Source organism: Sphaeramia orbicularis, chromosome 7 (genome assembly GCF_902148855.1).
Source record: "Sphaeramia orbicularis chromosome 7, fSphaOr1.1, whole genome shotgun sequence".
NCBI classification, from domain to species: Eukaryota; Metazoa; Chordata; class Actinopteri; order Kurtiformes; family Apogonidae; genus Sphaeramia; species Sphaeramia orbicularis.
The window spans coordinates 17,183,350-17,209,047 of NC_043963.1; the positions used below are offsets into that span (position 1 = coordinate 17,183,350).

The 25,698-nt window shown below is 35.3% G+C and overlaps 1 protein-coding gene and 1 long non-coding RNA gene across 2 annotated transcripts in view; one reads left to right on the forward strand and one right to left on the reverse strand.

Annotated features, from left to right (window-relative positions):
* Positions 1 to 19,359, reverse strand: part of LOC115423121 (XK-related protein 7-like) — a 170,174-nt gene extending 150,815 nt beyond the window's left edge. Inside the window, exon 1 of the mRNA XM_030139853.1 lies at positions 18,746 to 19,359. Within this exon, the coding sequence (XP_029995713.1) occupies positions 18,746 to 19,359 (614 nt within the window). The remainder of the gene's footprint in view (positions 1 to 18,745) is intronic.
* On the forward strand, positions 16,022 to 25,153 carry LOC115423122 (uncharacterized). Its single transcript, XR_003935908.1, has 3 exons — positions 16,022 to 16,129; positions 19,751 to 19,754; positions 25,143 to 25,153. It is a non-coding gene; the product is annotated as an uncharacterized LOC115423122 (long non-coding RNA).
* Positions 25,154 to 25,698: the final 545 nt, after the last annotated feature.

The following is a 25,698-nucleotide window of genomic DNA, read 5'->3' on the forward strand; positions in this document are numbered from 1 at the left end:
CAAATCGATAAGATACTGAATTTTAAAAATAGCCCACGTAGTTTAGCTTTCCTGGGGCTGACAATTGCTAGCGGCGCCCCATCTGCTATTGTTTTAATTTCTATTTGTAGAAATGTCAAACTTTGTTCACGTTATATCTGATGAAAACCCATTGAGTTTTTCTTAATGTTCTGATATAACAAGACAGTGAATATTTGTCCAAACGCAACAAAATCAATGCAACTTCAGCCTAAATACATCGTCCAATCGTCAATTATTATTTCCTCCAATGCCCAGAATGCCTTTCACCACATCAGATACACAGACACATGACCTTGGTGCTTTTCAGCTGTGGATTTTCACTGCAGATGGAGAAAGAGATATGAACAGTCTGAGAGTCAAGAAAACACGAGCTGACCTTCACTTACAGCCCGAGCTGTTCTTCTACTGCAAAGCATGCTGGTCCAAACCCTGTCTGACTCATCTATAAATGCTTTAAGATGCGTTTTTGACATGTAGTTATGGAAATTCACAGCTAACAGAATAACTTCAGTGATATTCAGATGACGATAAACAGCTGTTTCTGAATTATATTTCACTGAATTACGCAGATTTATAATTTATCATCTATCTGACACAGATGAAATATAATAAAAATTAGGATTTTCCTCAACTCACCAATTTATAAAAACGAATATGTTGCAGAGAAAATGATTTAATTTCAGATAATTCTCTCATTTTAAGAAATTTAAGTGTGCCTAATCCTAAATCTCAAGAGTTAAAGTCCCCAGGCTTATGATTAAAATGCAGCAGCTTTGTTCTTCATTCTATATGAATGAAGCTGAGTAAAAACTACTATCCCAGATTTAATACCTCTGCTTTACACTACAGACTGGAAAAAGGTTTAACAGCAGCTGCTCAATAATACGACTATTCCAGCCATCTGTTTTATGTACATTTTTAATTCGAGCATAAAAAAAAAAAGGGGAAAAAAATTGGTCAGAATATTAAAAACCTGAAAAAAATCTCCTTAAAAAGCTTTTCCTCTTGGGAAATGTGTAAAAGTTGATGTAAGAATAAAAAGTGAATATGAATAAGAGCAATGGAAATGTGCTGAGTGAATGAATGCCGACTAAATATAGTTAAATGTGTGTGTATGTGTGGACCAACATAATTTTGCCCTTGAAAAAAAAAAAAAAAAAAAATCGTACAGGAACAGTAAGAGACAGCCGTAAAGCGTCTCCGTCACCATAGTAATCGAGTTTCACTTATGGCTGTGTGCGTTTTGAAGAAGTAGAAGAGACGTGCTGCCAAGATGAAGCCGACAAAGTAAAGGATTACATTTGAGCAGAAAGAGCTGGAAGATGTTCACGATGCAAGTTGTGTTTCTGCACAAGACATTCATAGGATTTTTGGGGCGACATGAGAGGAGATAACGATGAAATCTGAACCGATACAGCAACGTAGCAGAAACGAAGCAGACGAAAGAAAGTGGGCATAAAATAGAGAAGATTTACCATGTAAATGTGACTGGTTATAATGCCTTATTTTTTGTACGTCAAAAAGTGCATTATTTCTTTGAAATATTCTCCATGGGTTATTCACCCTTTCATGCATGAATTATGAAAACCTTAACATTTATTTCCTGAGTGTTTTTATTCCTCTTTAGGCATGAAAAAAACAATGCAACTGAAAATTTTCTTATGAACCTATTTTTCATGGAGTTCTAAAAATGTCCACTTGAAACCATGCGTATCATTTTTGAACCAAAAAAACATGGATTTACTGATATATCGTGTGAAAACTATGAAATAAAAACATTTTTAATGCTGCTAATCTGCTGTTTTCTCACATTTTAACAAACTCCAATACTAGTCATTACTCACTTCATGGAAATAATATGCAAAAAAAAAACCCAACTTTTTTGTTAAAAAACAGTTAATTACAGTTTAGTAACAATAACAAGCAATTTTTTTTTAATTTCGTGTCAGGTCTGATGTATAATACAGGCATAGAAGCCGGGAGTCGGATGTTGAAAGTATGTTAAGTTTCATTTTTGCTTCACACCAGCGTTAGTTATGTTAGCTATGGACCAAGGTTCTAATAGTTTTGGATTTTTCATTATAGTTTAGTTTCATTTAGTTTTGACTTTTTTTTCTCTAATTCAGTTAGTTTTAATTCATTTTTAGAGCAGGTTTCCTAGTTTTTATTAGTTTTTGTTTTTTCTAAATGTTTAGTTTTAGTTTTTTCATATCTTTTCTCTTCTTCTCCATCGTATTCCCATAAATCCCGTACAGGACTCTGCTGCTTTCTCCCAACTTTAGTCTCCATGTTTCCAGGTAGAGTGAGGACCAGAAGACGACTCTAAATCTGCTGTTTTCTCACATTTTAACACACTCAAATACTAGCCATTACTCACTTCATGGAAATAATATGCAAAAAAAAAAAAAAACTTTTTTGTTAAAAAACAGTTAATTACAGTTTAGTAACAATAACAAGCAATTTTTTATTTTTTTATTTTTTTATTTTTTTAGTTTAGTTTATCTCGAATATGCAACAAGACAAAGTAATCCTACTTAGTCTTTAGAAATAAAACAGGTTGTAAGAAGTCATGGAAGAAAACAAAAAACAAAACTTATACATGACTTCATTTGCACATTCGAAAAGGAGCGGGAGGAAGTCTAATTTATTTAATCCCACCCCTTCAACACTCAAACATGTCACTGTAGATCTGGTTTATCTAGAACAGCAAAGTTACACTAATGATATGAATTACAGTGTATAGGATGATGCATAAGTGTCCACTGTGCTGGCTGATATGGAACTAAAACAACAAAATTCATAAATATACAAGAGAAAAGCTTTGAAGAGTTGTCCACTGTAGTGACCACTTTGCATGAAAGGGTTAAGAAGTCTATTTAGCTTTATATATACTGGTACTGAAGTACACAGGTACAATATAATTACATTTATATTTAGTTAATGAGGGAAAATACAGGTTTATACACATTTAATATTATATTAAAATGGTTGTTACTAAAATCGTTACATATTTGTTTAAAAAGCTAATGCATTTACAAAGGTTTTATGTAAAACAAGCTATGCACTGCTTTGTTCGATGTTTTATGTCTGATCAATTAATACAGTCTCAGAGGAAGTTGTTGTATGCATGTGCATCGTTGAGATCATTACTGTAATACGGACGAGTGAGGACACGTAGTGAGTTCGTGGTCTTTTCAAAAACTCACACAACACAGTCCTCTCCCTCGAAAGTCTGGGTGGAGAGTGCAACATAAACACTGCAAAAAAAAAAAAAAAAACAGTCATGCAAATGTGATTATAGACGTAACCAACCCCATTCTAACAGAACTGAAGGTGACTGTATCGCTCCTGTTTCTTATTATTTTAACATATTAATGTGTCCTAATGGAACCCAGGGAATTTTCTGCTCTGGTGCATATCTGTTTTTCCTCTCGGTCTTTGCACTATGTCTAAAATATTGACTTTACGCCGATATCGCGAGACTTTATGCTGGTATCGCGAGATTTGGTCTGCTATACTTTATAAATACAGCTGCAGCAGCAATACCAACCAGGTGTAAATGAAAATAAAATAAAAAACAAAAATAAAGTCAGAGGTCAAATCAGGTATCAATACATTCAGATTTTCACAAACAACCAAGGCTTATTTGGTTTTTACATATTTCAGTGTTTTTTTTAACTTTGTTATTTCATATATGTAAATTGAGAACAGTGGGTGGTTCTTCATAAATCTGCATCTGTGGATAAATTGTGTCATTTAGCTTCATTCATTCATTCATTAAATTATTATTGTTATTATTATTATTATTATTATTATTATTATTATTATTATTATTATTATGTTCTTTACAAATACTGGTCAGCGTAAGGTTGATGTTGATGCTCATTTTGAGGAAAAAAAAGCATTTTTCTATGGAGTTATTTAGAATGTATGGCCAGATTTTGATAAATAAAGTTGAGGAAAAAAAAAAAAAAAAAACAACCAGGTGTGGGACCGGGAGGTTCGAGCTGCTGCGTTTAGCCCTTTTTTTGTATTATTTGTTGCTCTAAATGGTCCCGTGGTAACTGTTATGCCTACCAACCTTTTTAGACGCCACACTGTTAATGAACAACAAACAATAGTAAATGGGAGCGCTAGCATTAGCATGTTAGCTCCGAACAAAAACGGCAAAAGCTTACCAGTTCGTAAAGTCTCGTGATATTTTATTCCCGATAGTACATCAAGGCAGCATAAGAGGTTAAAGGAAATTAATGAATGAATCAAATTACAAGAGTGCTACCACCCCTAGTGGTCTGGAGTCTCATTACACACTCAAAGTAGAAACTTTAAGCGAATGAGTGCGACATCTAGTGGTAAAATCTTGCGTATTTGTTCAAGTCAGTGTTTGCCCTCATATCAAAGCCATGTACACTGCATGGTACATCTTGAAGTATTTTATAGAAAAAAAAAACGCAGAATCTAACATCATGACACTGTTAAAAGATCAAGTTTAGTTTTTTCCAACTACTGTGTTTTATCCGTTTGTTATGTTGAACTTTGCACTAGTATTTACTGAATCCCTGTCAGGGTTCCTAATGATGCAGGAGTTTCCCGTCTGGGGTGAAAGACCTGGACCGAGACCTGAACTCATTCAGCTGCTCTGGGAGAAGCCTGAGAACCGGGTCTGACCTCTAACATCACTTTCCAACCTCACTAATGCTCCAGAGGCTGATGGGAAGAAAAACACTACAGCCGGTTTATCTTATGGAGGGAAAAGGCTGGAAAGTGGAGCTACACTGTTTAGACCATGTACTGTGAGAGTTCACAAAATGGTCCAAATATTACCCCTGAGTATTATTTTTTACTAATACTCAAGGTTTAGAGCAGGGGTGTCAAACTCATTTTAGTTCAATTCCACATTCAGCTAAATTTGATCTGATGTGGGCCAGACCAGTAAAATAATAACATAATAATATATAAATAATGTCAACTCTGAACTTTTCTCTATGTTTAAGAGCGAAAAAAGTAAATTTACATTATGAAAAGGTTTACATCTACAAACTATCTTTTCAAACATGAACAAACTGAAAAAAATAAATGTAATTTTAACAATATTCTGCCTCAGTTTATCATTTTACATATGTACATTATAACGTACAGATCACAGTGGATCTGCAAACACACAAAACATTTAAAATAACAGACAGAATCTTGTTAAAAATTGTACTTAATTCTCTTAAGACATTTCAGGTTGTTCACATTTTTTGCGAAATTATTCTTTGTTTTAGTGGAAAAACATGAAAATATTTATATTTACAAAGAGAAAAATATGGAGTTGTCATTATTTATATGTTATTATTGTGATAGTATTTTACTGGTCTGACCCACTTGAGATTGAATTGGTCTGAATGTGGAACCTGAACTAAAATGATTGTTAATATCTTCAGTGTAATTTTTGCATTTCACAAATTTATCCCAAGGGCCGGACTGGACCCTTTGGCGGGCTGGATTTGGCCCGCAGGCCACATGTTTGACATCTGTGGTTTAGAGTTTTACTGCATGAGAGCCATCACACTGATGAACAGTTAACCATGCAATATAACAATAATTCATATACATCATGTACAACCTCAACCTGCTGGCTGTTCTTTCTGTCTCTTTGCACAGTTTTATCCCACCCTCCAAAATGGAGGCAAGGGGTATTTTTTTTTCGGTTCAGTTTGTTTGTTTGTTTGTTAATACTCTAGCACCAAAACTATTGGTTGAATTCATACCAAACTGGGTTTATATATTGCCAGTGACCTACAAAAGATGTCAATACATTTTGGGAAAAATAGGTCAAAGTTTCAATTTTTTATGAATTTTTTTAATTTATTTATTTAGAACATGCAAAGAAACAAAATTAAACAAAACGAAGCAAATTAACACAAAAACAAAATAACATTCAAATGAAGAGAATCTATCTTCACGTATGTGCAAGTCGGAATTTTGCATGGTTGAAAAGTTTTTCTTTTTTTTTTTTCTTCCCCCATTTACTTATAATGGGTGAAATTTCAATTGTCTCTACCAGCAAAACTATTGGTTGAATTCATACCAAATTGGGTTTATAGATTACCAGTGACCCAGAATAGATATGGTTACATTTTGGGAAGAGAAGGTAAATGTTCAAATTTTATTTATTTATTTATGTATTTATTTATTTATTTATTTATTTATTTATTTATTTACCGCATTAACTAATAATGGGTGAAATTTCAAATGTCTATAAAAACATCAATTTTATTTCAATTTACTTCAAACTTGGCACATATATAGAGGTGATTGATATGCTGACATCAGCACACGCATAGACAGGATGACATCAGGTGGATCGATGCCAAAATAAGCTACAATATGTGTGAGGGGCGGGGTTTGTTGTACCTGGCACCACTTGTCTTTTTAATTGCACTACTTAACTTAAATGTTTATACTTTTTTTGTACAAAAAGTTTTTCACTTATTCAAACTCCGTTTTAGGTTGTTTTTTTTTTTTTTGTGCTTGTTTATTATGTTGTACAGAGAGCATAGTTTCAAAAAAACAGAGTAAAATTCCTCGTATTCTTTGAAGATATTTGCTGAATAAAGGCGATTCTGATTCTGATAAAGCAAAACTATTCAGCCAGTGCACAGATTATCATGTCATAATAATGGGATATATTACTTTTATAGTTATTATTTGGTAAATTCAGATAGAAAATGGTTTAAAATAACCATTTACCTGTACCTCAATTCAACAAAAAGCATTTTTAAGATGAAAAAAAAAAATCTAATATTTGCCGAAATTAAGACCTTGAAAATTCAACTTTAACACTATTTGCCAGTTTATCTTGAAGAATGAAAAAGCTGGAAAGTGGAGCTACACTGTTTAGACCATGTAGTGTGAAAGTCCAAAAAATGGTCTAAATATTACTCCTGAGCATTCTTTTTTTATTAATAATCAAGGTTTAGAGTTTTATTGCATTATAGTCTGGTAATAAAGCAAAAATATTCAACCACAGTGTATGGAATATCATGTGACGATAATGGTTTATATCACTTTATAGTTATTATTTGTGTGTATTATGTTTTGTTTTTTTTTATTATTGTGGTTTTTTTGTGCTTGTTTATTATGTTGTACAGAGAGCATAGTTTCAAAAAAACAGAGTAAAATTCCTTGTATTCTTTGAAGATATTTGCTGAATAAAGGCGATTCTGATTCTGATAGAGCAAAACTATTCAGCCAGTGTACAGATTATCATGTCATGGTAATGGGATATATTACTTTTATAGTTATTATTTGGTAAGTTCAGATAGAAAATGGTTTAAAATAACCATTTACCTGTACCTCAATTCAACAAAAAGCATTTTTAAGATGAAAAAAAAAAAACAAAACTAATATTTGCAGAAATTAAGACCTTGAAAATTCAACTTTAACATCATTTGCCAGTTTATCTCGAGGAATGAAAACGCTGGAAATTGGAGCTTCACTGTTTAGACCATGAACTGTGAACTATGAAGCACTATGATAGTCCACAAAATAGTCCAAATATTACTCCTGAGCATTTTTGTCCATTTATAAGCAAGATTTAGAGTTGTATTGTATTAGAGTCTGGTGATAAAGCAAAGATATTCAACCACAGTGTATGGAATATCATGTGACAGTAATGGTTTATATCACTTTACAGTTATTATTTGGTAAATTCAGTTAGAAAATGGTTAGAAATAACCATTTACCTGTACTTCAATTCAACAAAAAGCTTTTTTAAGATGAAGAAAAGAAAGTAGATCGAATATTTGCAGAAATTAACACCTTGAAATTTCAATTATAACACTATTTGCCGGTTTATCTTGCAAAGTAAAAACACTGGAAATTGGAGCTACGCCATTTAGACCATGTACTGTGAAACTCCACAAAATGGTCTAAATATTACTCCTGAGCATTTTTTTTTTAAATTAATAATCAAGGTTTAGAGTTTTATTGCACTAGAGAATGGTGATAAAGCAAAAACATTCAACCACAGCGTACAGAATGTCATGTCACGGTACACTGTAAAAAAAAAAAAAAAAAAAAACATAAAAAAGGGTAATATTCCAGCAGCTGGAGCGCCGAAAAAATACTGTAAAAAAATGGAAAATAACCATCTCATAAAAATACAGTAATTTCCATAATTAAAATACAGTTTTTGTCCTAACTTTACATGAGATTTTGCTTTTTTTTTTTTTTTTTTTGACTTTTTAATGTTTAATAAAGAATATTTTCATGTATTAAAACAATCAAATTTCCTATAAATATAGGTATAAATAATTTCCAATGAGACTAAGTTGTACAATCCACTGATAAAAACTGTATTTTGACAGTTTATCAGTGCTTATAGATGTTAGACATTCACAAAAATACATTTATTCAACATTTTTGTTGTGAAACCTCCCATAATTACACAGAATATTTGTCAACAAACAAGTCTTGTTAAACTTACTGAACAAATACTTCTTTTATGGTTAATTGTCAGTAATTTTATCTTTTTTTTATTTTATTTTATTTTTTTACAGTATTAAACTTTAAATTAACAGTTTAATCTCATAAATAGAAAATAAATATTTGTGAAATTATGATACATTTGCAAATGTATTTTAACTATTTTTCTGTGAAAAAAGAAAAACATATATTTTAAAAAACTGAATTTTTTTGGTTATTCGCAGTTACAGTTTTTCGTGTTATTTTACATTTGACATGTAAAATCACAGTCTATTTTTGTAATTTCATTGATATTTTCCTGAATCTTAAAAATACAGGAAAAATCTGTCAAATAAACAGTGAAAATTCTGTTAAATTACAGATTTATTTTTTTTTACAGTGTAATTATATGTATCATTTTACAGTTATTACTACGTAAATTCAATAATAATATAACCATTTACCTGTAGCTCAATTCAACAAAAAGCATTTTTAAGATGGAAAAAAATTAGATCAAGTCCTTGCAGCGATGAAGTCCTTGCAAATTCATCTTGAACACTATTTGATTCATCTAATTTTGATAAAACTGAATTGAACATGTTATTAAAAAAAACTAGGTACTGTTCAGCAGACGCTTTGGAAATAACTGCAGCTCATTATTTTGTGTCTCATGCACAAAAAAAGTACAACAAAGAAACTTTTATTCATCACAGATTTTTGTGTCAGGTTTATCAGATCGCTCGTATCTCCATAAATGCCAGTCACTTTTTTTTCCTCTCCGTCGTCGTGTCTGATTGCTTTATCTTCACCGTGGATCTGCTGAGCTGTTGGGACATTGAGCGGAAACTTTACGAACACATATTTTTTCTACTTTTTGTACAGGACTAATTCAGAAAAGTTTCTCACTCTTCATCACAGATTAGAGGATCGTACAAGAGAGTTTTCAGCTGCAGCTACTTTTTATTTGACTATAGACGAGGTTCATAAAGCTTAAGGAGAGTTAGATTTCAGACTTTATTGGATTTCCTTTAATGTCAGTCAGAATGAAAGTGAAAACATAATGACAGATTTCCCTCACACCTCAGTGACAATAGGGTGATGTCGCTACCGATTCCAAATGAAGATTTATGCACTAAACACCACAAAAGATGATCCTTCGTACAGATCATTCAAAGACGCCAACGCCAAAGAGATCTGATTAACAAAGGAATGACGAAAAAAATGAACTAGATCATTTCTTAGAGGTTCCAAATAAGATAAATGAGATACAATCGATTGACAATATTAACAATACAACTCCAGCATCAGTCAGAAGATACATTTTCAAGCATTTGGATTAGAACAGGGGTGCCAAACATGCGGCCCGGGGGCCAAATCCAGCCCGCCAAAGGGTTCAATCCGGCCTGTGGGATGAATTTGTGAAATACAAAAATTACACTGAAAATATTAACAATCAAGGATGTTAAAATAATTTTAGGTCAATTAATTCTAAAGTGGATCAGAACAGTAAAATACTATCATAATAAACTATAAATAATGAAAACTGCAAATTTCTCTCTTTGTTTTAGTGTAAAAAATGTAAAATTACACAAAAATGTTCACATTTACAGATTAGTCTTTTACAAAAAAAATTTGAATATCTGAAATGTCTTAAGAGAAGTATATGGAATTTTAATAATATTGTGCCTGTTATTTAATGTTTGGTGTATTTGTAGATCCACTGTGATCTGTAAGTTGTGATTCACGTGTATAAATGATAAACTAAGGCCTAATATTGTTAACATTGCACTTACTTTACTAAAGACTTTTCAGGTTGTTCATATTTGTTCATGTTATGTTCAAGTACAATTCATAGATGTAAACATTTTAATTTTAAGTGTATTTTCGCATGTATTGTAGGATTTTTGAGCATAATTAAGTGTATTTTTGCACATATTGTAGGATATTTAAGCATATTTAAGTGTATTATTTATTTTACGGAATTTACTTTTTTCACTCAAAAGTTCTTATCCTATTGTTTATATTACTTTACTGGTCCGGCCCACTTTATTTCATATTAGGCTGGATGTGGCCCCTGAACTAAAATGAGTTTGACACCCCTGGATTAGAGGAAAGACTCTTTTTACCTCATTTTACTGTTATGATTTCTGGTCTTATATAGATGTCAATCATGGTGAGATTTTAACCCTTTATAGAAAACTGATACACTCTCAAAAATAGAGGTACCAACTTGTACTTAAAAGGGTACAAATGTTTGTCACTGGGGGTGTACTTTTTGGAGAGACATTTCCGTACCCTTTCGAAATGGTCCATTTTTGTGCCTTAAGTACTTTACATAGAAAGAAAACTCTCGTATAGTTGATAATGCCATGATGTTTAAAGTTTGAATCGGTGGCCTAATTGAGAAAAAAAAAAACAAAAAAAAAAACGGCATAGGCAAGAGACGACATCAAGACATGGAGGTGTGAATGAAAACTTGATAAAACAGATTATGGCGATAATCAGAGGTTCTAATAAGCTAAATAAATGATTAGGCTATTTTCATTGAGCTAATTGGGCTATTAAATTAAAACACAAATTATTATTAAATATAATATAGAGTAATTACAGTATGATATATAATAAATAATGTGCTAAGCCTAATGTTTGAACTATAATTAGTCCTACTGTTCAGTTCTCCTAGCCTATAGCCTATTCTCATGGTCTACACACATTTTTTAATGCTGCAGGGTACCTTATAGTACACATTTGTACTTGACATAACTTTGGACCCTTTTTCATAGTCTAAAGGTGCAATTCTGGCCTCCTAAAGACCAATATTGTACTTTTGAGAGCACATTCTTAAAAAATGTACTTATAGGTACATAAATGTTCTGATCTCATACCTCTATTTTTGAGAGTGTAGAAATAGAAATAGAAATAGAAATAGAAATAGAGGTGTTATTGGAGGGCTTAACAGGACTTAATTACTTTTGTGCAATTGTTCTAAACTTTTTATTGTTATGTAGAAAAATCAAGGTTAATGAAGTTACCATATTTGGTTCCTTACCCATAAATAGCAAAAATAAATAAATAAATAAATCCAAGTATATAAAAAAAAAAACTAGAAAAGCACTCAGAGAACACAGACCTCCATCAAGGTAGATCACCCCCCCACACACACACACAAATCACCAAAATGTAATCACTTTGTGGCAGTATCAACATTTCCTGAAAATTTCATCAAAATCCGTCCATAACAGAATAGGGTGATGTCGCTACCGATTCCAAATGAAGATTTATGCACAAAACACCACAAAAGATGATCCTTCGTACAGATCATTCAAGGCGGACGCCAACGGCAAAGAGATCTGATTAACAAAGGAATGACGAAAAAAATGAACTAGATCATTTCTTGGAGGTTCCAAATAAGATAAATGAGATATGATCGATTGACAATATTAACAATACAACTCCAGTGTCACTCAGAAGATACATTTTCAAGCATTTGGGTTAGAAGGACTCTTTTTACCTCACTTTACTGTTATTTCTGGTTTTATATAGATGTCAATCATGCTGAGATTTTAACCCTTTATAGAAAACTCATAGAAATAGAAATAGAAACAGAGGTGTTATTGGAGGGCCTAACAAGACGTAATTACTTTTGTGAAATTTTTCTAAACTTTTTATTGTTATGTAGAAAATCAAGGTTAATGAAGTTACCATATTTAATTCCTTACCCATAAGTAGCACAAAAAAAAAAAAAATACAAGTACATAAAAAACTAGAAAAGCACTCAGAGAGCACAGACCTCCACCAAGGTAGATCATCCACCAACATGTTTTCATTTCTTCCTTGTGCCAGTATCAACATTTCCTGAAAATTTCATCAAAATCCGTCCATAACTTTTTGAGTTATCTTGGTAACAAACAAACAAACCGACAGACAAACCCAGATGAAAACATAACCTCCGCCGTTCCTTGGTGGACATAAAAATACTAGAAAAACACATGTAAGGTGAAAGGAACATGTATTTTCTAACATTAGAACAACATAAGTGCTGATCCAGACCCCTGTCCACATCCCCATTCTCCCTTTGAACATCATTCCTTACATTTGTACCATTACTTCATGGTACCTAACAAAGCAGGTCCACTCACCGTTCATGCAGAGGAGGACCTTACAGACCCTGGAGACCACATTGGACCTGAGATTGTTAACTCACTGTCCTCACTTTAACTGTTGCTACCATTGTGTTTTAATGTATGCGGAAATTACCAAGAATAGTCACTTGTTCGATAAAAGGTTAACCCATAAAGACTCAAACCATCTACTGATCTAAAGTGTTTAATACCTGTTGATCCACTAATCCTATTGGTACAAGTAAATAATCGGTGTAAAATCCAATTTATCATCTTTTCATGGTCATCAGATATGACCCATTTGGATGTTCAGAGGTTCTGCAGTTACCGTGGAAACACCGTCTTCTACAACATCGATTCACCAGTAAATCCCATGGAGTTGGATCAATGACAGTGGATGGATACACTTGGTTTATATTCATTTAATGATAGATTTTACCAAAAAAGTTACTTTTTCTTCATTTTTCTCTGTTTCTGATTGAATAACCTTTGGATTTACTCTGAGCTTTAATGAACATCAACATGATCAGCTGATGAAATATAAGAAAATACCTAATTTACACTGACAAAAACACTAAATACAGAGGATAATATTATAATAAATGGTGATAAATCATTTAAGATAGGTTAGAAAGAAAAATATATTTGGGAATTGCCAACAAATTAGTGTTGGGTCTTTATGGCTTTAGGTATTGTGATCGTTTTGCTTTGTGTGTTTGTTTGTTTGTTTGTTTGTTTGTTTGTTTGTTTGTTAGCAAAATAACTCAAAAAGTTAGGGACGGATTTTCATGAAATTTTCAGGAAATGCTGATACTGGCACAAGGAAGAAATAATTAAATTTTGGTGTTGATCGGGGGGGGGGGGGGTGGCAGATCTGTCTTTGCGGAGGTCTGTGCTCTCCGAGTGCTTTTCTTGTTTTTCTTATTTTTACTACAAACATGGTTATACATATGTAAAGCAAACAACAGGATCAGAGAGTCACAACTGACATAGGAAAAATAAATCAATTAATTAATAAAGCTGAATTTTTATGAACATCTACAGGGTGGGGAAGCAAAATTTACAATATTTTGAGGCAGGGATTGAAAGACAGTGTATGACCAATTAGTTTATTGAAAGTCACGAGAATTTATTTGTCACAAGAAAATTGACATAATAGAAAATGTTTTTATTCTATGTGTCCTCCTTCTTTCTCAATAACTGCCTTCACACGCTTCCTGAAACTTGCACAAGTGTTCCTCAAATATTTGGGTGACAACTTCTCCCATTCTTCTTTAATAGTATCTTCCAGACTTTCTCCTAATAGTTTTGCTCATAGTCATTCTCTTCTTTCCATTATAAACAGTCTTTATGGACACTCCAACTATTTTTGAAATCTCCTTTGGTGTGACGAGTGCATTCAGCAAATCACACACTCTTTGACGTTTGCTTTCCTGATTACTCATATGGGCAAAAGTTTGTGAAAAGGTATGGATAATAGTGTTAGGTATGATTATGACATCAATATATGTTTGGTTTCAAAACAATTGACGTAGTGCCTGCTGAGAAAAAACAACTAAATGTTCATTGTAAATTTTGCTTCTCCACCCTGTACATGATCAGTAAATTAAATATGGGGAAATGCCTGATTTGTATTGAAAAAGCACAAAATACAGGGCATCATATTATAATAATTAATGGTGATAAATCACTTAAGAAAGGTTAAATAGAGGGAAAAATTATACTGGGAACCACCACAAAACTAGCACTGGGTCTGTATGGGTTAAACTGAAAATATCATATTATATACTTGCAGCATCAAAGAAATCATGCTAAACTGGCAGAAAAAAACCTACGTCCTATGTCTCTAAATTTTTCAGACTTAAAAGGTTTAAGACATTTTGATTCCCCTTACTTCAGATGAGAATGAATAATAGATTCAACAGCATTTCAGACTTTTTATGGATTTTAAATTTTTCAATTTCACTGTACAGATCCCTGCAGTCGGTCATAGATCTTTAGTTCCATGAACCTGGTCCAAGTCTCCCATTGAAAGCAGCTCATTGTCATTCATCAGCAGCTTATTGTTGTTCATTAAAGCAGTTCATTACTGAAGCCGCATGTCATTACTTCACTTGTCGGAATCCACATTCTCCAGTTTACAATTAGCTGGCGTTATCCCGATTTTAAGCTGATTCTCTGAGCGCTTTAGTGAAGTCAGAGATCACCGGCGGAGTGGTCTGAAAAAAAAGTGAGTGACCTAAAATCAGTAAAACTACAATCAGACTGATCTGATCCTATCGGCCTGAAGAACCGAAAGCTTGTTTCTTTGGGAGTGAAAAATAAAGTTCATCAAAACAAACAGCGTGTTCTGTAAATGCTCATCGTTTCCTGCAACAACTTTCCACATTAACGCAACAACAAACAGAAACCTCAGCAGTCTGACTGACAGACGCTGTAGAATATCATATTCGATATAAAAAAAGAATGTTTTTTTCATTACTGCAGACGGAGATTTCTCTGCAATGTGCTTCAGGCAAAAAGAACGGCTATTTAAAACTATTTCTGTGTGTTTTCAGAAGCTTTTCTACAGGAGTTTTGCTTACATACAGAATGAACATTGCATAAAACCGTGTATTTTCTATTTTCTGGTTGATTTGAGCTCCTCACTTTCAGCCTCCATCTTTATTGTCTTTAATCCCTACGCCGTGCTGTGCTCTCAGGTTTCTACATTCTTAAATATTTAAAACTGCAGGTAAAGCTTATTTTCTGAAGTATGTTTTTGGGAAGAAACAACCCGATGTGCTTATTTTGCAGCCATCACATGCACTTTCCTGAACCAAAAGCAGCTGTAAGTCAATATACACTCTGACGTTAACATTAACTCCTACATGTTATAGTATATTTAACAGCGACGATAACACACAAAAATAATCTTTTTTTTTATCTGAACATTGTTGTTTTTCCTGAATGAGCTGAACATCAGACAAAGTGAAACATCACCTTTGTTGCTGTACATCGTCAGAGTACAAAGATTGTCTTACACAGTTATAGAACCATTTACACACCACAAAAACCACAAATACACACACACGCTCAGCGGCTGAGATTATGTGCACCACTTATTGAATTCAGGGGAAGTGAAACTTTCCTTTGCAGCATCCAAAATGAAACAATTGAAGACATAATGTTAAAAAAAAAGGGAAGATATTTCGTAGTTGAATTTGTTATTGTACAGTGGAAGAGTATATATAGCTGTGTCACCCAAAAAGTTCATAAAATACATTCAAAGCTGCACAATAATATGAAAACCACTGCTTCAAGGATAGATGTATTTGAGGGGTGTTGGTCACAGAACGCTTGAGATGAATGACAGGATATTTCTAACAAAACACACAACAGGGTTAAAATTCACTGTATCTGCTTTAGTTTGAAGATTTACTATCATTTCAAGTAGGGATGCAAATGATCAATTAATCCATTAATCATTAGTTGGTTGACCTGATCGATCGATTAATGATTAATTGATAAGCGGCGACTTTCCTGAGAACCTGAATGTGTCTTTTGATAGGGTCTGTAAGAATAAAAGCTAAATATTGTTTATATACTTCACAACAAAATCATGTCATATTCTTTAATACAGGGTGGGGAAGCAAAATTTACAATGAACATTTAGTTGTTTTTTCTCAGCAGGCACTACGTCAATTGTTTTGAAACCAAACATATATTGATGTCATAATCATACCTAACACTATTATCCATACCTTTTCACAAACTTTTGCCCATATGAGTAATCAGGAAAGCAAACGTCAAAGAGTGTGTGATTTGCTGAATGCACTCGTCACACCAAAGGAGATTTCAAAAATAGTTGGAGTGTCCATAAAGACTGTTTATAATGGAAAGAAGAGAATGACTATGAGCAAAACTATTAGGAGAAAGTCTGGAAGATACTATTAAAGAAGAATGGGAGAAGTTGTCACCCCAATATTTGAGGAACACCTGCACAAGTTTCAGGAAGTGTGTGAAGGCAGTTATTGAGAAAGAAGGAGGACACATAGAATAAAAACATTTTCTATTATGTCCATTTTCTTGTGGCAAATAAATTCTCATGACTTTCAATAAACTAATTGGTCATACACTGTCTTTCAATCCCTGCCTCAAAATATTGTAAATTTGAAAAAACATATTGAAAAAACAACTAAATGTTCATTGTAAATTTTGCTTCCCCACCCTGTAAGTCACATATGGACAAAAAAATAAATAAATTGGATTTGGGGAACATTTGCCTGCAGTTTGAACGTAGCCTAAGTGTGTTGGTTCGAAGGCTTTATCACCACAGACACCATGTGTGAACAGGTAACTCTGGTGGGGTCTGAAAATGCAATAACCCCGCCCTCTTAATCAACCAATGGATGCTTTGCAATGACATCTGGGTAGGAACCCCCCCTAAAGGAATCCCTTGTCACTCCAGTTGAACAGCATAGATGAGAACTGGCCTTACAACAATGAATTATTATTGACAAGAACTGACAAGTAGGGTAATATATAACTCCATTTCTACTGCAAAAAGCACATTTCTGCCATTTTGGACAGGACGCTGTTCTGTTAAAATGGGCACCACAGCAAAAACGCCTCAGTACACTCTGTTTATAATGTGGATTATAGCCTGTATTTGTTTGTATTGTTCTTATTTGATGTTCCTCTATTGTTCTGTATAGTTCAATTGTACCAACTTATTATACTCTACCATTATCAATACTGGCTCTCATTCAATAGGTTCCAAAATTCTTTATTTAGGTGTTTCATCTGCTGTTTATTGTTCTTTGTATATTCAATATTCAATTGAGGAGAATAAAACTGTACATTTCATACATTTTTGGTTTGTGTCAGAACATAAAAGTGATTATCACCATCTCCAACATACGCTACAATCACAACCAATGATATTATGACTAAAGACAAAATGATTGATAGTTTTCCCTCTGATGAAAATGTACGATTAACATCCAGATAACTCCTTATAACAGTTTACGAGTTAGTCTTGAGGCTCAGCGTGGTGGATTTCTAACCCATGATAGGAAATATTACCAACATGTTTGATGAATTTGCAACTTGTTTCCATGATATAAAGCAGAAAAAAACATAAAAATGCATGAGTGTCTGTTTCAGCCATAAATTAGTCAATTTTTCAACACCTCAAGCCGACACTTGGTAAGAAAAACCTTTAGAATCACAGCATTAAAGGAACATCACTAAACATGCTAACTATGGCACAAACTCAGAGAAAAAAAAAAGCCCTGAGACTGTCTTCCAACTTAATTTCCAGGCAGAATATTTCTACAAGGCAGAAAACCATCCAAGAATCAGCAAAAAAAAAACTTAGTTACATGCTGTCACAAAAGCTCCGAAGCATATGGTGAATTTATGAAAGAATATCTGTGTTTGTAACATAATGAAATGTTTCATCTTGAGACCTCTGACAAAACTGTAGGCTAATTTTAAAGTTTTCAAGTGGAATGCTTTCCGTCTGTAATCTTCTTTTCATTGTAACCTCAGAGGAAAGCTGACTGACAGGTAATGTTGTAAAGAAGTCAGGTTTTTTTTTTCCTTAAACAGAAAGTGCTTTTTTTTTTTTTTTTTTGTTCGAAGCAAATAGTCTCTTATGTGGACCAGAATCATGATGTTCAACATAATTCAGTGCTAGGATTTTTATTGTCCAGTCTGACCCTTCTCCTGCTTTTACTCTTAAAACACTGTGACCCTCTGCAGAAAAATGACAGATCAGGTCCAAGACAGAGCTCAGTTCAGTGTGTGTGTAACCTTCAGAACAGACCGGATCATGGACAAAAAGCTCCTTCCTCTGCACAGGTAAAGGGCTTTTATTTATGTCCATGAATGTTCTGGGAGAGTAAATATTACACATTCGGACCAGGATCCGTCCGTCTGTTCTGCTGGATGACTGCACATTTCTGTCACCACAGAACACCAAAGGTTCTCTCTCTCTCTCTCTCTCTCACACACACACACACATGCACGCACATGCACGGGCATAGACGCCTGCACACACCGTGCACGCGCACACACATCTCCAACAGGATATGTTTGGTAAAGGTAGTCACACGTGCACATAACACACACACACACACTCATAGGGCACCCAGCAGCGGTCCTACCTCCACACTTGGCCGAGCTGCAGGACGTGGAGTACGGTTTGAAAGACCCACATGCAGACGGTGCAGCACCTCGGGGGGTTCCCGACTCTCCCCGCAGGTGCAGGCGGCCCGGAGGACGTGTACACCGGGGCAACATTAGCGTTCCCCACCGCCGCCGCGCTCCCTCCGCTCTGGTCGCTGTCCTTGGTGCTTAAAGTGCTGTCGCCTGCCGCGGCCGCTCCGCCTGCCGCGCCTGCCGCCACCGCACCGCTGCCGCTACCGCTGCCGCTCGCCGCTCCATCCCCGCCGCTCAGATCCGAGTAGTCATACACGAACCACCTGAAACTCAGCACCTGGACCACGGCGGACGGCACCACGACGAAGACGAGCGTCAAGCCGAACCACCAGTAGTCGCCTCTCAGGTAGTAGTCTGCGGCCAGCCACAGGTCGGTGGCGCCGTCGGAGAAGAAGACGAGCAGCGCGCACAGCACCCAGCAGCAGTCCAGCACCGTGTAGGGCTTCCCCCCGGCAGCCGTGCACCGGGGCCGGGCTGCGGGGAGCCCCGGTTCCGACAGGCTCCTGGGCGTGTTGTCATCTTCCACAGACACCGCTGCTCCATCCGACTTAGCGGCCATGTTGGTTAGGGATGGGAGAGAAAGACAGAGAGAGGAGGGGAGACGGAGAGAGAGAGGAGGGGGAGAGAGAGATTACATCATAACTAGCCTCATCATCAGCCAATTAATGGGAGGCATCATTAGAACAGCCTTTAACACCGCGACACCAGCGACAGGACCTCAGACATCCACCACACACTCCTGAAACTGCACTGTTTTTTGTTTTTGTTTTTTTTCATTTGGTTCTGTCATTAAAGCTGTTCTTCTCTCAGTCTGTCTGTCTGATTCATTCCTATTTAGGTGCTTTATCTGCTGCTGAGGATCGATTTCCTACTCGGCACACAGCATTTCACAGATGGGACTCATAATTTTCCTTTAAACAGGGCTCAGGGGTGTAACACACAATTCTGAGTCCTGTACAAAAGCAGACTCCATGGGCCCCCTCCACTCACCCCCCACCTGTCCGGATCCACATCCCTCACAAAAAAAAAAAAAAAAAAAAGGAATAAGGATCACGTTTATATTATTTAATCTTTATTTTACCAGGAAGTCCCTTGAAATTAGAACATTTTTAGGGTGAGCTGGTGCAACAACAACAACAACAACAACAACAACAACAACAACAATAATAATAATAATAATAATAATAATAATGATAATAATAATAATAAAATGGAATAAAGATCACATGTTTATATTATTTAATCTTTATTTAACTAGGAAGTCCCTTGAAATTAGAAAATTTTTAGGGTGAGCTGGTGCAACAACAACAACAATAATAATTTACCCTTTCATGCAGGAATTATGAGAACCTTAGTCAAGATTTTTTTTTTTTTTTTTTGAGTGTTTTTATTCCTCCTTAGGCATGGAAAAAAACAATGCGATTGAGTAATTTTTTCGTTGGAAGTAGAAAAATGTTCATGCTTTTAATTTTTGAAGTAAAGAAATATGTTTAAAACCCAATATCAGTAAGTGATATGAAAACAATGAAATAAAAACATTTTTAATGCTGCTAATCTGATGTCTTCTCACATTTCAACGTATTCTAATGCTAGTAATTACTCACTTCATGGAACTAATATGCAAAAAAAAAAAAAAAACAACTTTTTGTCTAACAAATAATTGATTTACACTCAAACATGTTAGTGCAGATCAACTTTATCAAGAACAGAACAGTTACAGTAATGGTATGAATGTCAGTGTATGGGATGGTGCATAAGCATCACTGTGTCGGCTGATATGGAACTAAAACAACAAAACTCATGAATATACAAGAGAACAGCTGGAGAATAACTGTCCACTGTAGTGACCTATGCATGAAAGGGTTAAAAAAAAAAAATAAATAAATAAAATTAGGCACAAAAATACAATATATAATGTGGGAATAAGGTTAGGTTTAATTTGGTCACAATGAGCCTATTTACATGACCATAAAAATCAGATAACTTTAAATAACTGGATCTGACTTAAGAAATGCAAAAATCGAAAACTTCAGTCCATTATCAGATTTTTTACGTACATTGACATAAGGCTCATACCTCCAATTATTGTCTTCCACTCATGTTGTGATGCCACTTCTGTTTTCTGTATTTTTTTTTCCACGTGAAGCTGTAAAAGAACAAAATAAATGAGATTAACAGATATACATGCAGGAAGACAGAATATTGGGGACAAATTTAAGTGTGTTATCCGATTACTGCTGTTTTTTACATGATCACTTGAATACTCTGATAATGACCGGGTTCATAGTGTGTGTGTAAACAGACTAAATAACACTGAATTCTTTATGTTAAATGTAGTTGGATAAGGTATTAACTGCTTTATTATTGATGAAGTGTGATAACAGTAAAATTCCAGTCTTTTTATGAACTTTTAGAATAACCCCGTCACAAAACATGATTGGACTTCAGCTGAGTGTCAAATCAAATAAAGAAAAAAAAAAAAGCAATATTGCAATAATGCTTAGGGTCAGATTTTGAGGTATATAAATAAATTAATATTCTTTTCTGTTTTCAGTGTTGAAACGATAGGTGAACTGAGACATCACAGCTAAAGGAGAACATTGTAATTTCTTTTATTTTATAGATATCTGATTAAAAATATAACAATGTCCACAGAATGAGAATAGCGGCTCTGGCCCCTGTTATACCCATGAATGCAGGGAGAGTTGTCACATATTTCTGCATGGTTATGACTTGTTGGAGTTAATTTTGCATACCTACGTTAGTTTTCAATACAGATAGAAGTTGAACATTAACCCATAAAAACCCGAACATCCACTGGCAACCAAAAATATTTACTGATAAAAAGTTAAGTAGTAGTTGATCCATTAACCCTTTCATGCATGAATTTTGATAACCTTACTCAAGATTTTTTTCCTGAGTGTTTTTACTCCTCTTTAGGCACGAAAAAAACAATGCAATTGATTTTTTTTTTTTTGTCATGAACTGATTTTTCATGGAGTTACAAAAACGTCCACTCAGCTGGACACCATGCATTTAATTTTTGAAGCAAAGAAACGTGTATTTAAAACCCGTAATCAGAAAGTCATATACTTTGTGAAAAGTATTCATTCATTTTTTGTTTATTTCGAGCATTTACAGAATACATGCAAATTCAAAATTCCAAAATCATTCATCTACACTCCAAAAGGAGTTGGAAGAAGAAAAACTATGAAACAAAACATTTTTCCATGCAGCTAATCTGATGTTTTCTCACATTTTAACATACTCTAATACTAGTTATTACTAACTTCATGGAGATAATTTGAAAAAAAAATTTTTTTTTTTTAATTAAGAAAACTGCTAATTACAGTCTAATAGCAATTAGCAATTGATTCAAAATGTATTTCTTCAGATCAGGTTTATCAAGAACAGCAAGCTTACAGAAATGGTATGAATTGTAGTGGATGGGATGATGCATAAGTGTCCACTGTGTTGGCTGATATAATAATAATAATAATAATAATAATAATAATAATAATAATAATAATAATATGCATTTATAAAGCACTTTTCATTCAGCAGAATCTCAAAGTGCTACAGAGAGAAGATATGGAACTAAAACAACCAAACCCATGAAAATATAAGAGAACATCTGTAGAATAACTGTCCACTGTAGTGACCACTATGCATGAAAGGGTTAATCCTATCAATACATCTTTTCATGGTCATCAGATATGACCCATTTGGACGTTCAGAGGCTCCGTAGTTACCGTGGAAACACCGTCATCTTCTACAACATTGATTCATCACTAAAACCAATGGAAACACTTAGTTTAGCTTAAATATTAATTGCTATCCTGTAAATTTCAAAATTCCTTAAGTTCTACAGGAAACAAATATAGAGAATAAGAAAATGACTCATACACTTGCATGATGAAAGGTTGCAACAAAAACATATAATACTTTATTTTAACCCATGAAGACCCAAACAGCCACTGGTGACCAAAAGCATTTACTAATCTAAAATGTTTAATCACTTCTGAACCACTAAACTTATTAATACATGTAAATAATTGGTGTAAAATACAGTTTGTCATCTTTTCATGGTCATCAGATATGACCCATTTGGACGTTCAGAAGCTCCGTAGTTACCGTGGAAACACCGTCATCTTCTACAACATTGATTCCCCAGCAAAACCCATAGAGTTGGATCAATGACAGTGGATGGACACACAGTCAATTATATATTTTACTGAAAAAATAACTTTTTCCTCCGTTTTTGATCAAACATTCAACTTTAATTTGAGCTTTTATGGACATCAATCATGATCTGTGAATTATTCATTTTCTCAACCTTTATCCTCACTAGGGTCACGGGGGTCACTTGGAGCCTATCCCAGCTACAGAGGGGCGAAGGCGGGGTACACCCTGGACGAGTCGCCAGTTCATCGCAGGGCTGAACATATAGGCTACGTTTACACGGCAACACTAAGATCCAATTCCGCAAAGATTTCTCCTTTGCGTTATAAAATCATTCCGCGTTAAGACGAAGCTGCTATGATAACGATCTGCGTTCACATGAGTCCGCGAGGACGGCTGAATACGCTGTAGTGTCCATGCCAGACCAGTAGCTGGCGATGTAGAGCTGTAGTGAAACAGTGGCGGTAAAACACGCGCCTGCGCACAAATGATTTCCAGTTTAGACAGCCTTTAAATGAGAAGAAGAAGAAGAGGCGGACAACACTATTTACAAACAACAATGGCGAGTGGTCGTACAAAGACGCAGGACTTCTTTGTCTGGACAGATGAGCTGAGCACAGTTAGCAGCACGTATGTTGTTCTGAAACCAGCCATTGTTGTTGTGGTTGTTCCTTCTTTTTCTGCAGCTTTATTGTGTCATAGAGGCTGGCAAACCAGCTTGGAGGCGCATTACCGCCACCAACTGGCCTGGAGTGGGTTAACTGGCGGTTCTTGGCTGCGCGCGCATGCGGTGATGTCATATTTTACCCCGGAACGCTCCAACTCGCGTTAACACGGAGCTGGAATGCGGAGCGTATCGATAACGTTCCACCCTGGACCCTGGTATCAAAAATTTCCGGATTCAGGCACTCTAGGCACCGTTTCCATGTTAACAGAAGGCTAATCCGCGATGAAATCTTCCCGGAGTCGACTGAATCCGACGCCATGTAAACGGCCCCATAGAGACGAACAATCACTCTCACATTCACACTTATGGGTAATTTAGATTAACCAATTAACCTATCAGTGCATGTCTTTGGATGGTGGGAGGAGCCAGAGTACCTGGAGAGAACCCAGACACGTGGAGAACATGCAAACTCCAACACAGAAAGATCCCACCCCCCCCCGGTGTTGGAATTGAACCCAGGACTTGCTTGCTGTGAGGCACAAGTGCTATCCACTGCCCATCTGTGAATTAAATGTAGGAAAATACCTGATTTTCACTTAAGAATGCAAAATACTGAGCATAATATTAGAATGAATGGTGATAACTCAATTAAGAAAAGTTAAAAATAGAGAATAACTCATTTGGGAATTACTACAAAAGTAGCACTGGGTCTTTATGGGTCAGTAGAAGGTAGCTGATCCATTACATGCTGCGTTTATTGTTGTTTTTTTCTCTTTTTGTTGTTCTTATTTTAGTCGTTCCTCTGACCTTGTTGTTGTTGTTACCGATATGAGAATGTATCGGGGAATTCGCATCGGAAAAGTAAACAATAAACAGCTGATCAGAACGACATAGCCATGAAATTAAGTGCATTCTTATGCAATTTTTTAATATTTTGATCAGGGTTTGTTTGTTTGTCGGTCTGTTTGTCGGTCTGTTAGCAAGATAACTCAAAAAGTTAAGGACGGATTTGGATGAAATTTTCAGGAAATGCTGATACTGGCACAAGGAACAATGTAAATGTAATTTGTAGCTTTATTATAAATTCAACAGTGCAATTCTACCTATTAATTTCCTGAAATGTTTGGGGAAGTTGAGCTTCTCTTGCTGCCTCAGAGCAATGGCCTGTGTTCATCAGGTATGTCTGTCACATACTCAAGAGGTCTTTTGCTTGAGGTAAAGGTCCTGGAAGCAGTTTGGTTTCATTCCAGCAGACATGCATAATAATCCTTGTGTATTTCCATCACACCCTTCATGGTTTAATGCCGTTACCACATGATACTCTGCTCTGTTTTAGCTTAATTGTGTGAATTTCCATCCCCAGAAAATAGAGAAGGGGTCAAATCCGGGCAGCTTTGGCCCAATTCTTTGAGAGTTAATTTCTCATTGTGCAGCTTGTTTCTTCTTACCAGCTGATCCCAGACCAGCAGTTTTCTGTGTTTTTAGGAGCAGAGCCTTCAAAGTGCATTTGTGCGATTGTAACGAGGCAGCGATGCATAAAACTGACGAGACAGGAAGCAACTGGTCTGTTTACAGCAGTGAGCAGCTAATTGAAAAGCTCCTATAAAGTGAACAGAACAGGCTGTAAAACTAACTCCGTCCTGAATTACAGACCCTCGGCGAACTAATCAGGACTGAGTTTTACGTAGACAGTCCGAGCCGGGCCGAGCCGGGTTCATCAGAACCAGGTCAAACTGCAATTATCTGGAGAGGCAGATATGCGGCTCAGTGTGTTTGTCTGGGGCTGCAGCAGTTTTACAGTAGAGCAGATAAAACCTCAGCTCTGTGTCGGTTTGATGTGGTGTGCAGATGAATATGATCTGGCATCAGGTCAGTCCGTCAGCATGTGGATCCCTGATAGGAACTGAGATGGAGACAACAGACAAACACACAAACTGTTCCACTTTCAACTGCTCAGACAGTCACCAAAGTGAGGCTTTAAGCTCCGAAGTTAATGTGGACGTACCGACATGTTTGTCTATAGATGTGTTTATGGAAGTAAATCTGTCT